Consider the following 13,937-nt stretch of genomic DNA (forward strand, 5'->3'; position numbering starts at 1 on the left):
TTTCTCTGAGCTCATCTCTGCTCTGAAGGAGCACACACACACATCTCAACTCCACTTCCAACCAGGTCCAGATTTACAGTATTAACTGACTGTTTTCATTTGTATCGCTTTCATATTGAAGCACAGCTTATGATTAGTCGACCATGAGTCAGACATGGGCACGGGTGCATGTGTGTCTGTGTTAGAGTGCGAATGAGCCCAGCGCCCAGAGGCTTCTTAGTAGCAGTTCAAAGATCAGGCCTCATCAGACAAAAAACAAGTAAACATATTACACGGAAAATTAATTTCTTCCTCAAAGACATGGTGGCAACGTGATGCTTATCCCAGATAAATCTTTTGAGGATGATGTCATGGGTTTTTATAAAGCAGCTTTATACCGCTTAGGAAAGATTCCTTGTTATAATACAAAAGATTGATTCATTTAGAAAACTTTTATCTGCTTGTATACATTGTAGCTTCAAAGTAGATGAAAATTTTTCCTTAAACAAGCCTCTCTTCTGTCTAAAGTGAAATTCCTCTATGATCCACAATTACGAGGGAGACGAGCCTCTTCTGATCAATTACTGACACTCTTTGTTGTGTGTGTGTGTGTGTGTGTGAGTGTGTGTGTGTGTGTGTGTGTGTGTGTATACATACAGGCTAATATTTAGTTTACCAGTCAAACTACACAGCCGTGTAATTATAAGCACAAGTACCAAAACAGAAGTGTCTACCTACAGTACGCTGGTAATTAATAAGGAAGCGGACCTACTCCCATTCCAGTAATCTAGCTGCTAAAATAGCCAGACTCCCAGGTGTCTGTGTCGGGCTCTTCAGATGCTGGGCCCTTCATGAAGAGAGTACTTGCTAACGACAAATTAATAGTTATTAGGCCAAGCCTTATGGGTAGCTGTCCATCAAAGGCAGTGTTCCCTGAAGGGACAGCCATCTCAAACGAGGAAACAAGCCAGGCCTGTGCACGTTAGTCAAAGATGGCAGGAAAGAGGTGATGAGTACTAATGACTTTCAGTAAAATGTTCTCTCAGAGAGAGAGAGAGAGAGAGAGAGAGAGAGCGAGAGAGAGAGCGAGAGAGAGAGAAAGCGAGAGACAAAGATCTAGCAAAACCGAGAACACCACACAAGAACACCGTCTGCCTCATTCCAGTACAGAGATACGCAGTGATAACCCAGCGCCCCCATGTTTTCCAGTGGATTCGACGCGCGGTTGTTCTGCCTTACATAGGTAGTAAACTAGAGGTCATTAATAACAAGCACACCAACGATGGCTGCTTTTACTGCCCCGGGCAGCAGGCTACACGTCGGGCAGCAGCGGGTGGCAGATTGGGGGAGTATCTCACCTCTCTCTCTTCAGTGTGTGGCTGCCATACTGGCCGTTGGTGCTGGCGTGCTGGTTGAGGAGGGGGTTCTTGGGAGGTGCGGGAGAACAGGACAGGTCCAGGCCCCGGTGACCTCCGTTGTTGCTGGCGCTGTTCTCCTCCTTGATGTTTGTTCCCGCCACCTCCTTCCACAACTGCTGCAGATCGGCAGGAATCATGCCTGCCATAAAGAAATTGGATAATGAAATCAATTAAGGCCCTAATCCAGATACACTCCTTTGGAAATTAAATAATAATAATAACAACATTAAAACCACACAAAAAAGGGTTGGGTAAACAAAGGGGGTTTCGCGACTGGGGAGTGTGTTGGGAGATGCGCGCGGCCCACCCGGGTCTCTGTCCCTCTGTATGTGTTTGTGTGTATGTGACAGGGATGAGTGTGCGTGTGTGTGCGTGCACTTGTGCACACAAATCTCTGGCATTCATTCGCATTTCATGCTCAGAGTAAATGACTAATATACAGACAAGGCATGAAATCTGAATAATCAGCATTAGTCAGAAGAAAGCCGGCACACGCGCGTGCACACGCGCACACACACACAGAGCTGTTTAAAATAGCAACATTCCTAAACATATCTCGGAGAAAAGGAGGAGGAAGAAGCAAAAGGAAGAATCCGAGCCTCTAGGGTAATATTCTCTAAAGCAAGATAATGTGCAAAATACTGAAAGCCCTGCACGCCTCCAACTGACACAGAAGACTTAAAGCGCATTTACAAAGTCAGCCCTACCACAACTTGTGCACACTGGTGACAATAAAGGAAAGAAAGAATAAAGATCCTTTTGCTAGAATTATTGGGGGGGGGGGGGGGGGGGTATGAAAGGGGCTTCGCACATCACATGGAGATGGACAGCAGAACTGTCTGCATCTCAGCCTGTACGGAATCGTGCCGAATCCAGGAGGCCAGAGAACAGAGAACGTCCGTGCATGCCTTAAGGGCTACACACTTCTGTCTCCAGTGATGGAGAGTTGGGAGGAGCTGTAAAATGAACGTAGTGCACAGGGGGCTTTGGTGAGGGGGGCAGAGTCGCCTTACAGGGCAATTAATTAAACTGACTTTCAATACGAGCAACAGCAAATGGAAAATGAGTCGCACTGCGCTTATCAGAATTATTCTCCGAACACCCCCCCACCCTTTAATCACTTACTCTCCAGTTTTCTATAGATACAGAAGTGGTCCCTTTTAAGTGTTTGGCTGTAATACATTTGTAGCAGAAGTGCTTAGTCTTAATTTATTCCTGTTGTGGCAAAATAACAGGCGAGGTGACGATCTCAATGCGATCAGCAGAAAATATTTTTTAATTTGATAAGCTACTAAAGATTTTAATTATGCCGGTAATGGAGAACAGTGGGCTAATGAGGCGGGAAAAGCTCTGGAGAGCGCGAGCGACACTAAGAAGTGTGAAATGAGTCTGATAGGGCTGCTGTAAATCCACTCCGGATCGTTTGCGTATCAAAGAGCTGGCGGAAATGATTGCAGGACGAATCAATAACCTTTCCACCTCCCAAGGAGCGTCCCTGCGTCTCTCCCGCCGCCGTCACCGGGCGCGTCCTTTTGTGTAGCGTTTTAGCGTCGCCGTTCCCCACTGCGTTCGCCTTCGGCTCGCGTTCGGTCGCACCGATTCCTCTCGCAGATGCGGCATAGTGGGGGGCGACTTCCGTCATCGCCCAGGGCTGGGCTGATCAGTGCGCCTCAGTAAAACAAGGTCGCGGGTGTAGCGACTGTCCTGGGTGGGGTGGGGGGGACCGTCATCCCTTCCCAGCAAAGGGACAGGGTGATGTGTATTTTTAGCTGGTTTGCTTGACAAAGCTGTCCACTTTCTCCCCCAAACCCACTGCTCCTCCCCTCCTGGTTGTTTGAGGTGTCTTTGGCTCTGCACCTCCCTCTCCATCCTTCTTGTCCTGCCCTTGCCATGAATCTGTGTCTGTATCCAGTCGCCCGTGACTTTCCCTCTCTCAGTACGCTCCGTCTGTAATTCCCCCGTGTGTACTAATCTCCTAACCCCTAGTGTGTTAATCTACCCATCTTACCCATCTTTGTCTCATGACAAATCAGGCCTGAACGCCAACCCTAAAAATAATTCCATCTTGTCTTCCCGTTTGCGCGAAGCACCGTCAGGCCAATCAGATAAAACCGATGCGTTATTGTGTTATTCAGTTCAACATTCAACGGAAGACGCATCATCCTGCATTTAACATAAACCGATTCCCGTCCCTGGATTTGTCTTCCTTTCGCCCTGGAGTGCTGCGTCCACAGCACAGCATCATTTTTCAGATGAACCCCCATCTCCGTGTTTCAGTCATTACAGGCCAAAGACACGGGCCCCTTGTTTTAAAAAATGTATTTCCACGGGACACTTGATTGATCACCGGTGGCCCAACTCAATTTTTACCACGGCAGGTAGCGGCGGAGAGCTTGGACGAGCATGTGTCTGTGTGTGTGTCTGTGTGGGTGTGTGTGTGTGTCTGTGTGTGTGTGTGTGGGGGGGGTGGGGGGGGTGGCAGGAGGGTCCTTCAACCTTTCCTGTCCTTGTACCCCAGTACCCCAGTGGCTCTGTGTTCAAGCGAGCAGAAAGTTGATTTAAGGATCATAACCGCATCTGTACTGGGCAGTCATCACTGACGGGGGAGAAAATAGCCCCACGGCCCCGGCCCAAATGACCGGCTCTGTCCTGTTTTTCTCCACGCCGCAGCGTCGCTGCCACTAGGGGCCGAGAGTGACACAGCTATTAGTTTGTCGCTCCATCAGCCGAGCAACCCGGCTGCTTACGGGGCTCCGATCGCCGGGACTTTGATCTGCAGCCCTCAGGCCTAAAATATGTTCCTCTCAAACGCTACAGGAGCTGTTAAAACAGTGGCGCGGGGCCGGCTGATCAATCACCGGTGGCGCGGCTGGGTGTTGGGACACCGGGCTCCCGCTTGGCTGAGCGCTCTGCAGCTGGCCGTGTCCACGCCACTCGTATCGGCAAATTTGTCTTGGCACCGTCCTGCGGGTCCCGTGCGGACAACTTAACTGATTGGAGGAGGGGCAGAGAGAGCGCTATACACTTGTGCACACGCACGCACGCACACACACACGCACACACACACACACACAAACACACACAAACACACGCATCCACCCCTGGGAGTGCAGGGCTAATGCAGATGTCTGACTGAGTGAACAGGTTAGACATCATTTCATTCCCCCCGCTCTGTCTGCCTCAAACCTTATTCGCACTTTTCTCCATATCCCTGCTATGAAGATCAAATGTTTCCCTCCTTCTCAGTTAGATACATACTTTTTATCCCTTCTAACACACCGAAATAATCACAGACAACTTTAGGTCCTCTGTAGAGTCAAAATACTGTCAAAATACTTTATCCATAAGAAAATATGTCCCTGTTTCTCAGCTGTGGCTTATCAACTGCTTTTAATATTACTTTTTTGCTGAGCTATTTTTCCTATTATTACTTGTATAAAAACAACAAAATTAATGGGTAATACAATGCACAAAATTTGCATATTGAAATTACAGACGTTGTCATGAACATGAGGTTTTTTTTTTGTTGTCATATTCTTTAGTAACTGATATTTGAGTCAGCATTAAAGAGATAAGTAATCCCTTTTCTTAGCTTCCAACACAACAAATGTCCTCACACACACACACACACACACACACACACACACACACACACACACACACACACACACACACACACACACACGGAGATGCATGTGTATGTGAAGCATTAAGTCATCACTCTTCCGGCAATATTAACTACTTTTGCTGAATATTGAAGATTAGATCTTGGCCTCTGTAAGACTGGCCTACTGAAGCACGAAACTGTCTGGTGGAGTGTGAAAGCAAAAGGTCATCAGTAACTTCACTCAGTGGAGCAGAAAATGTGGCAAATAGGCCAGGACACACACACACACACACACACACACACACACACACACAGATAAGTGTTTTAACTGCTGTCATACACATACTTAAGCACCAATGAGATCCAAGGGCGCTGTCTCACGGCAAACGTGGACCAGCCCAGTCAAGTCTCTGATCTCCAGTTTGGACTGAAGCTGTACTTCTGAGCACCATCTCGCTTGCTTTCGTTTGAAACGGTGCACATCACGAAATGCACGTCACTGACAGAACCCTCAGTTCTTCCTCCAGTGCAGATGTGTGTGATGTTGATGAAAATATATTTTTATGACAACATAGTTGAGATAGATATCTTCACCCATCCCTTTCCCACACACCTGCTTGCATGTGCTTACACCCCAGAAATACATAAATCAATTAATATGAAAATCCGCCTGCAAGTCAGCTGGGAATTTTTGTTTTAATGAGCCGTGTTAACTGTAATCTTTTAGATGTCTGGTACAGGGCCGTCCGAGAAACGCTACCAACGCCAACCTGTCTCAGTACCCTGAGCCAGAAATTACACTGCCACGCCCAGCCCAAGGGCATCGTGGGTACTTGAGAGTGGCTTGTTATTTTTCTTGCTTTCTTTTTTTTGACTATGCCCTGAACAAACAATAACAAGACTGTACAAACACTGTGTTTGCACGTTACCTAACCAACCCCACCTCCCTCTCCCTCTAGCGCCTTATCTTATTAAAAAAATTGTTTGGTTTAGCTGGCGAGTGAGGGGGGAAAAAAAAAAAAAAAAAAAAACCATGAAAGAGCTTTTGTTGCATTCTAGCTGCTCCTTGAGAAAATATGACAGGAGGTGTACAAAGAAATAAACTTCCTGGGAAAACAAGTACTGACTCAGCGTCCGCTTATGCAAAAGGGGGTTCGCCCGGGACGGGCTGGGAAACAGCGCACCCAGTGTGCTTGTGGCCTGGGCCTGGGCCAACAGGGACTAAAGGCTGGCAGAGAGAAGGATAGAGGGATGAAGGAGAAAGAGTGTAGGCAGTCTCTGTTATGGGGTCTCTGTCCAGATACACACACCCACCCACACACACACACACGCACACACACACGCGCACACGCACATACATTTATATATACACACACTCATCTGAAGAGAAGTGTAGCAGAATTGCCGTTTAGAGCGTCAGAGTCAGGAGGAGATGAAAATATTACTCCCTCAAGGGGAGGATGCGTGAGCGAGCAAGTTTATACACTTGTGGTTGTAAATGTGTGACTGAGTGAATGAACATGTGTGCGAGATCAAGCATGCACTTTCGTAATGCGCACGATACCTGGTAAACGTGGTGTGCGTGTGTGTCCCTTACCCTGAGCGAGCGAGTGCAGGGGCAGGCTGGGGCCGTGCTGGAAGGACAGCAGGCCCTGTCTCTGCAGGCTGAGCAGCTGCTGCTGATGGAGCTGCTGCACCTGGAGGAGCTGCTGCTGGAAGGCCAACTGAGCAGACACCTGGAGAGATGGGGGAGGGGTCTCGGTCAGACAACATGCTACACACACACACACACACACACACACACACACACACACACACACACACACACACACACACACACAGGGGGGCGGGGCGACTGCGCAGGTACAGTCCTTCCTTTCCTAATTAACTCAAAACAACGGAGCAACACGGTTAATCATTCATTATCTCAGCGGCGGGATTTTAATTACGGCCATTCATAATTCAGCGTGCGGCGGAGGGCAGGCCTCTGTGTGCGGCCTATCAGAGAGAGAGATGTGGGGGAGCTGTAGTTAAGGCATGACCCGAACCCTCCTCACACCTTGGTGTACTGGTTACCCCAGTGGCTACCCCGATATATGGAACTCATCACAGACCACCGCCCAGGCATGTAACAGAGAGGCTTGCACTGGGGACTAGCCAATGGGGTGAGCTCAGGGGCGGGAGATCCATCCTTAAAGTCGAATTACGGCGTTTGTTTAGGGGAACGCTAGAGGGAGAAACTGGCTGGAGATAGCGGGAGGCCAGAGGAAAGGAGGATGCGGTTAAGAAGGAGAGTGGTGGATGAAAGGGAAATTGGGGGGGGGGGGGGTGAGAGAAAGGGAGGAAGAGAGGGAGAAAAAAGGAGAAGAAAAAGGTGGCAAAAGTGAATGATTGGGGGAGGGGAGGTTGCTATAGTCACTGGAGCAACAAACCAGAGGAAATGATCTAATATCCTCAATCCGCACTGAATTGAAAAACAAATGGCCGATGTTCTGGTGATAAGAGGGGAGAGGCAGGGCAGTTTCACCCATGCACTAGCCCCTCCTGCTCTCTGTGAACACACCTCTCTGTGACCTTGGCCCGCCTGCACCCCAACAGCAACCCGAATGGGGCGCAACTCAGCTGAACGTTAGATAAAGAGTGCTCAGTGCTTGAGTTCTAAGTGTCAGCACTGTGTGTGTGTGTGTGTGTGTGTGTGTGTGTGTGTGTGTGTGTGTGTGTGACTGGGCATTACAGTCTCTCTGCTGCCAAGCTGTGGACCGCACCCTCTTCTCAAACACAGGATGCGCTGCTGTGTTTAGTGCTCCTCACTGCAGGCAAACAAAAAAGGTCTTGCTGCACCAGCGAGGTCACGCAGCAGACCCACAGCAGAGCTGAGCCAGTGTGATAAAGCTCTCACTCGCCGTCTCGCTCTCATTCTGCTTCTAACCCTCTGTCTCTCTTGTGGTTTCTCACTCTGTCTCTCTTGCTGTTACTCACTCTTGTTCTGTTTCTCACTCTCAGTTGCCACATGTCCAGTCCACACATCACAGCTTAATATTAAATAAAGTACACCTAAAGGGAATAGATGCTTGCATTTTAATATACCTGTCTGAAGTGTTTCAATTTGAGATTTCCTGTTTACTTCTCTTCTAAAACTTTAATAGAACGTTTCTGTAGTTAAAACAATGAAATGGTATTTAGGGTACAGTCTGGATTGTACTTCAACATTACACGCACACACGGTCATGTACACACAGCAGTACATCGACACAGCCCCCGTCTGAGCAAATGAGAGGTTAACGGCAAGCGGCACGGGCGGGGCGGGGCTGGGGTAGTTGTGGAGGTTGTGGGGTGGATTCGGTGGGGGATGGGGGGCAATTGCCTGACAAACATGATCGAGAGTGACACTGGCAGACCCCTTTATTGTCTCAAACTCCAATCCCAAGTTAAGGATCTTGGAGGAAGAAAAAAAAAAAACTCAAAGGAAAAAGAGGGAGAAAAAAAAAAACATCTTTAAAATGAAAGCGAGGCACAAAGCAACAACAGGGGGTTATTGTGAGGAGTCCCCACGGGAGGCATCGCGGAGTGATTCTTCTTCTTGTCTTTTGATGGCTGAACGAGAAAATCCAAATGGAATATAAAAAAAAAGGAAAAGGAGAGGAGACGGAGAGAGACGGAGAGAGAGAGAAAACATCGGCAAAAGGACCGTGCCTCTTGAGGGCTGCATCAATTTCCTGTGATCAAACATAATGCGCTTCAAAAAGTTGTTTCGTTTTTTTTTTTTTTTTAATTCACTGTGGCCCATTCAGCTGATCAATTGTGGCTCCTTTTTGCTCTACCACCTCCCTCCCCAACACTCCCTTCTGTCCTATCTGTTTGACATGAGAGAGAGAGAGAGAGAGAGAGAGAGAGAGAGAGAGAGAGAGAGAGAGAGAGAGAGAGAGAGAGAGAAAGACAGCTTCTATCAGAGATGAGAGAAACAGTCCTGTCACGTTGATTTAGAGAAGCACGGCACCACGACTTGTCCAAACTGAAGCTCCCAGTTCATTAATTAGGGGACTTTGAAGTCAGCATTTCTGTGTACAAGTCTCTGCGTGTGCGAGTGTGTGTGTGTGTGTGTGTGTGTGTGTGTGTTTTACATTCGATTTAATTTATAGACCCTCAAAGTGAACGTGCCTCTCAGAAGGGAAAGCGCCAAGTCTGAAATTCCCTCCAATTGTCTTTGAACTGCTTCTGAACAAGCAATAATCTCCTCTTTTGTCCAGAGCCATGCCTGTATCCTCCAGTCATTAACACAGAGCCATCGCAAATGAGATGAGGCTCGAACCCCGCGCCGGGTTGGGGTGGGGGGGTTGGTAGAGGAGAGCAGTATCTCACAATGACATACTTCCTCTCCCTCTGCTATTTCTATGTTAATTATCCCGGCAGCCACTTCCAATGATACGCTATACATTTGTGCATCTCTCTCACTCCTGTTCGCTCTCTCTCTCTTTTGCGTTTTTTCTCCAAAGGGAAGTATTTGACATCCTTTCCGTGTGCTTGCCATCAGAGGAAAATATGCACATTTATGTCAAAGGCAGGAAAACAAAAGGGAGAAAAGGAAGGAATTACAGCTAGCGGAGTGGCATGGACCTGCTATCTGTACGGGAAAGGATAGACCTCTACAATGCACGTACAATCAGGGTGACTAATGAAGAATGCATGTGTTGGGGGGGGTGAGATACGGATGCCTGCGTACCTCTTTGCTCTGCTGTTTGCTGCCATGCTGTTGTTGGAGGAGCTGGAGATGAAGCTGTTCTTGCTGCTTCTTATAGAAGTCCTGGAGTTGCTGCTGTTGAGACACACACACTCGGGTGAGCACCACTGACCCAGGATTATCAGTGAGGTGATTTACCGGCAATGAGCTACTATCCGGTCATAGTTCTGGAGAATTTTGCTGTATGGTGAAAGTTTGCTTGAGTCATTGGCAAACATTCAGCATTGCAGGACCTGTGGGCAAAGCTCATAGAGTATGCACAGTACCCCGGGCTATGAGGCAACGAAAGAAAAAAAAAAAAAAGAATCTCACTGGCAATGTTACAAAAGTGTGTGTGTGTGTGTGTGTGTGTGTGCGCGCGCAGGTGTGTGTCTACACCTGCTGTTATATCTTGTCCTCTGTATACATGCGTGCACATGTACCTATGTATGTCTGCATGCACGCACGTGTGCGCGTATGCGCGTCTGTGTGCGTGTGTGTGTGCGTCTGTGTGCGCGTGTGTGTGCGTGTGCGCGTGTGTGTGTGTACCTGCTGTAACATGAGGGCCTGTTGCTGTTGCAGAAGGAGCTGGAGCTGTTGAGGGCTCAGGACTTGCTGCTGTAGAATCTGCTGCATCTGTTGAGGGGTTATCACCTGTGGAGTCATCATAGCCACAGAGACTGGCACCTACAACACACACAACGCACACACATTTTTAGACGGGATTACAGACACAAAATGCAGTTCTATGTGTACAGTCATAAGAGCAAACTGTGTAAAACTCTATACACACACACACACACACACACACACACAAAATGTAGCCTATACGTGGGGATCTTATACAGCAAACAAAGCAGCAACCACAGAATGCGCTCACACCTCCACCCACCTCGAGACCTTCATGCACCGTGCTGTGGCCCACTCCAGTACCAAGGCCACTGGCTACTAGCCTGGAGTGTCACTATTGTTTTCACTGCGCTGGTTTTAGTGTGTTTTGTGTTTGGTAGGCTGTTTATGTTTTTGCTTCGGCCTTTTGAAAGGCCCGGTTGCATTACCACAAGGACAAAAGGAAGGCAACCCCCCCCCCCGCAAAAAAAAACCAAAACAGAGAGGGGAAAAAAAAAAACATACAAATGAAAATTTCAATGCAGGTTATTGCAGGGTGCAAGCAATGTTTATCGGTAAGATGTCACCAGTAATTCTGGAACACACGAGTGAACGCTCTCATGGTCCCTCTGTCAGACAGTAACGCGCGTGGATAAAGAAGGTGGTGAGAGCAGAGAGAAGGGTGATGGAGGGTGACATTGAGCAGGTCCTCATACACAGCTGACAGAGAACATTTAATTGCTGCAGGGGCTGTGTGTGTGTGTGTGTGTGTGTGTGTGTGTGTGTCCATAATGTGCGACGCCATTAAAACCTTCCCTTCACAACGCTCGGGTGACGAGTGTTGATGCAGATGAACCTGAGAGCATCTTATACTAAAATGCACGGTCAGGTCGTGTTAACAACAGCGAGCGAGTGTGTGTGTGTGTGTGTGTGTGTGTGTGTGTGTGCGCGCGCTCGCACTCATGTGCACGTATACGTTGCCCACTTTGGCTCCAACATGTACGTTGCCCACCTTGGCCAGACCTTACAGTGACAGCCTTCGCCAAGGTTACCCCAATTGGATCTGTGCATCACAACACATGACCCTGCCTCGAATTTTCAGGCCTTCCAGAGCATAATTGAGGCCTCTGGAGCAGTCTCACCCCATAAGGGGCGTCGCCTGCCACCCACTTGCATACATACGGCCTAATTTGCCACGCTTTAAAGGATAAAACAAAAACAAACCAGCTTTAATGAACGCCCCAGGCATCCCCAGCGTGACAAAGGCCAGAGGTCTCAAATAAGAAGCTCAGAGAAGTCCGCGAACTCCCAGGCCGCTCTGACGGCTCACGGCACCCGGTTACAGGTCGCACGTGGTAAAAACAGAAAAAAACATCAGTCAAGGCCGCGCTGTTGGGGAAAGCAGGCCAAAGGCGAGGTATTATAAAAGGTGCTACTCGGTCTTCCTGGCGCAATGACTTAATATGCAGTCCATCTAGACTTTCTCACATGGCTTGCCGCTCAATTTGCACAGCCCGCGCCCCCCCGAGTCCCTCATTTCCCACTCATTATGCGCCCGTGTCCTTACTGCTCGGCATCACTAATTTTGATGAACTATTTTGAAGGTCGGGGAGACGGATGAAAACAGAGAGGGGAGAGGGAGCCCAGAACCGCCCCCCCCACCGCCCCTGCATCTCTCCTATATTATATACACACACACACACACACACACACACCCACACCACTTATGCTGGCCTTGCTCCCGTGTTTTGGTGCCGTTGCATGATGTTGGATTTGTGTTTAGGATTTGAGCACTACTATAACCTATCCATATCCATGTCATGGACCAAGCTGCTTAGCACATGATGCCTTAACAACAGCTGGCTTGTTAGATGTTACCATTTCAGACCTTGCTTAAAACAAAAGGTGCAAAAATAAAGTGTGATCCTTTCACAGGACTCGAAAGTCACACCACTGCAAACCCTGCTTTGGCTAATTAAATTCTTTATTATTTACAGGCCACACACACACACACACACACACACACACACACACACACACAAGCATTCACACCTTTTGGTCTCCGGCATGAGGGAACATGTATGTGTGGGCTACAGCACCGTGTCCTAGGGAGCGGTTATTATGGCATGCGCTTTATTGCCCGTTTACCTGCCAGGGCATTAGCAGAAAGGGGGATTGTACTCTCCGTAACCTATTGATCACGGCAGCTAGCGGTGTTTAACCCGCCACTCCGTGAGCGGGAGTCTGCTCAAGCCCGGGAAGGATAGCCAGACGGGCCACTTCAGCTGAAAAACCATCACCACGGCCTCTGCAGCGCGGGCCACTTGACAGGGCAGACACACATGGGCATGCCGTCTTCCATTCGGAAACCCCTTTCTCTTTCTGAACAAGAGACACTGTGAATGGTAATAAGCAACCATCTTAACAGAGAAAGTATCTTTGAACTAAATACAGAATCTGACTACACTTGAAGCCAGAGAAACAGAGACACAGAGACGGGGTTATATTAGTATTATATGTCAATAGGACAGCTGAAAGGAAAGTGCATTAAAAGTGCTGGGATGCCAGAGATATTTATGAATTTCTGAAGGGAGAGGCACTGGCCAGGTGTCTGCTGCAGCTTACATCAAACACACGCACACGCGCACACACACACACACACTCACTCTCATGCAAACACACATGCACAAAAAACTTCACAGCTGTTACTTGACTGTAGGCAATGTACTAGCACTGGCTTGCTGTCCAGTGAATCTCACTCACACACACACACACACACACACACACCACTACATGCAGACATCAGCCCAGCAAATGTTAACCCAGGCAACATTACCAATAAATATAATGCCACTTTTGTTAAAACCAAACTTATTTTAATTCCTACACAGCTGATAGAGACTATGACAATTTCTCAGAATACACCATAAAATTTACCTCATGTAAAATGTTTTAAATAATACCAGGTCCTACATCACAAAAGATGTTTACAGGCAATAAACAACATATTTGGCCTGTATATAATCTCTGTAAATAACACTATCAACTAGAAAGCAAACAGAAGCTAAATATTCTGCTTAATCGCAGACTTTTCTCCCATACCAGAATTCGCTCCTTTTTCTAAGGAAACACTACGGAAATGACACCAGCAGAGCAAATGCCAGCCTAATGAGGAAAGATCACACCCCCGTCTGACTCGCTGATACTGTCTTAATGAAGTACACAGCTCACGAAAGCTAAAGGTCTTGTGTACTTACACACACACAGGCATGTACGCACACACGCACAGACAGCCAGAAAGACTCTCTTGGTGGCAGGGGTAATTAAGATGAATGCTGTGGAGGGAAAAAGTAAGTAGGACTTCAATACGAACCATCTCGACATGTGGGAGTGGCCGCAGAGAGAGAGAGGCCGCAAAAGAGCCGTGGAGAAGGAACAAGGGTTTGTGGGGGGAGGAATAAAAAATGGGGGGGAAAAAAAGAAAATTTTAACGTTCCCCGATGTCGTCTTGTATCGTCAGGACATCAAACGGAATGGCTGAGCGCCAGGCAACAAGACCCCGAAATGGACGGACGGACGGACGAGCCCCGGGCCCTGTTTGAAAGCA

General features: G+C 48.1%; 1 protein-coding gene across 7 annotated transcripts in view; it reads right to left on the minus strand.

Annotated features, from left to right (window-relative positions):
- The window catches only part of foxp1b (forkhead box P1b), a 135,117-nt gene that overhangs the window by 24,401 nt on the left and 96,779 nt on the right, over positions 1 to 13,937 (minus strand). For 6 of the 7 annotated variants that reach the window (XM_035524649.1, XM_035524655.1, XM_035524656.1 and 3 more), the window contains 4 exons: positions 10,271 to 10,408; positions 9,725 to 9,817; positions 6,602 to 6,740; positions 1,338 to 1,536 (listed from right to left, as the gene is read on the minus strand). In XM_035524649.1, coding sequence (XP_035380542.1) covers positions 1,338 to 1,536; positions 6,602 to 6,740; positions 9,725 to 9,817; positions 10,271 to 10,408 — 569 coding nt within the window. The remainder of the gene's footprint in view (positions 1 to 1,337; positions 1,537 to 6,601; positions 6,741 to 9,724; positions 9,818 to 10,270; positions 10,409 to 13,937) is intronic. The other variant, XM_035524652.1, reaches the window with a different exon arrangement.

The sequence above is a fragment of the Electrophorus electricus genome, chromosome 3, assembly GCF_013358815.1.
Source record: "Electrophorus electricus isolate fEleEle1 chromosome 3, fEleEle1.pri, whole genome shotgun sequence".
Classification (NCBI taxonomy): domain Eukaryota; kingdom Metazoa; phylum Chordata; class Actinopteri; order Gymnotiformes; family Gymnotidae; genus Electrophorus; species Electrophorus electricus.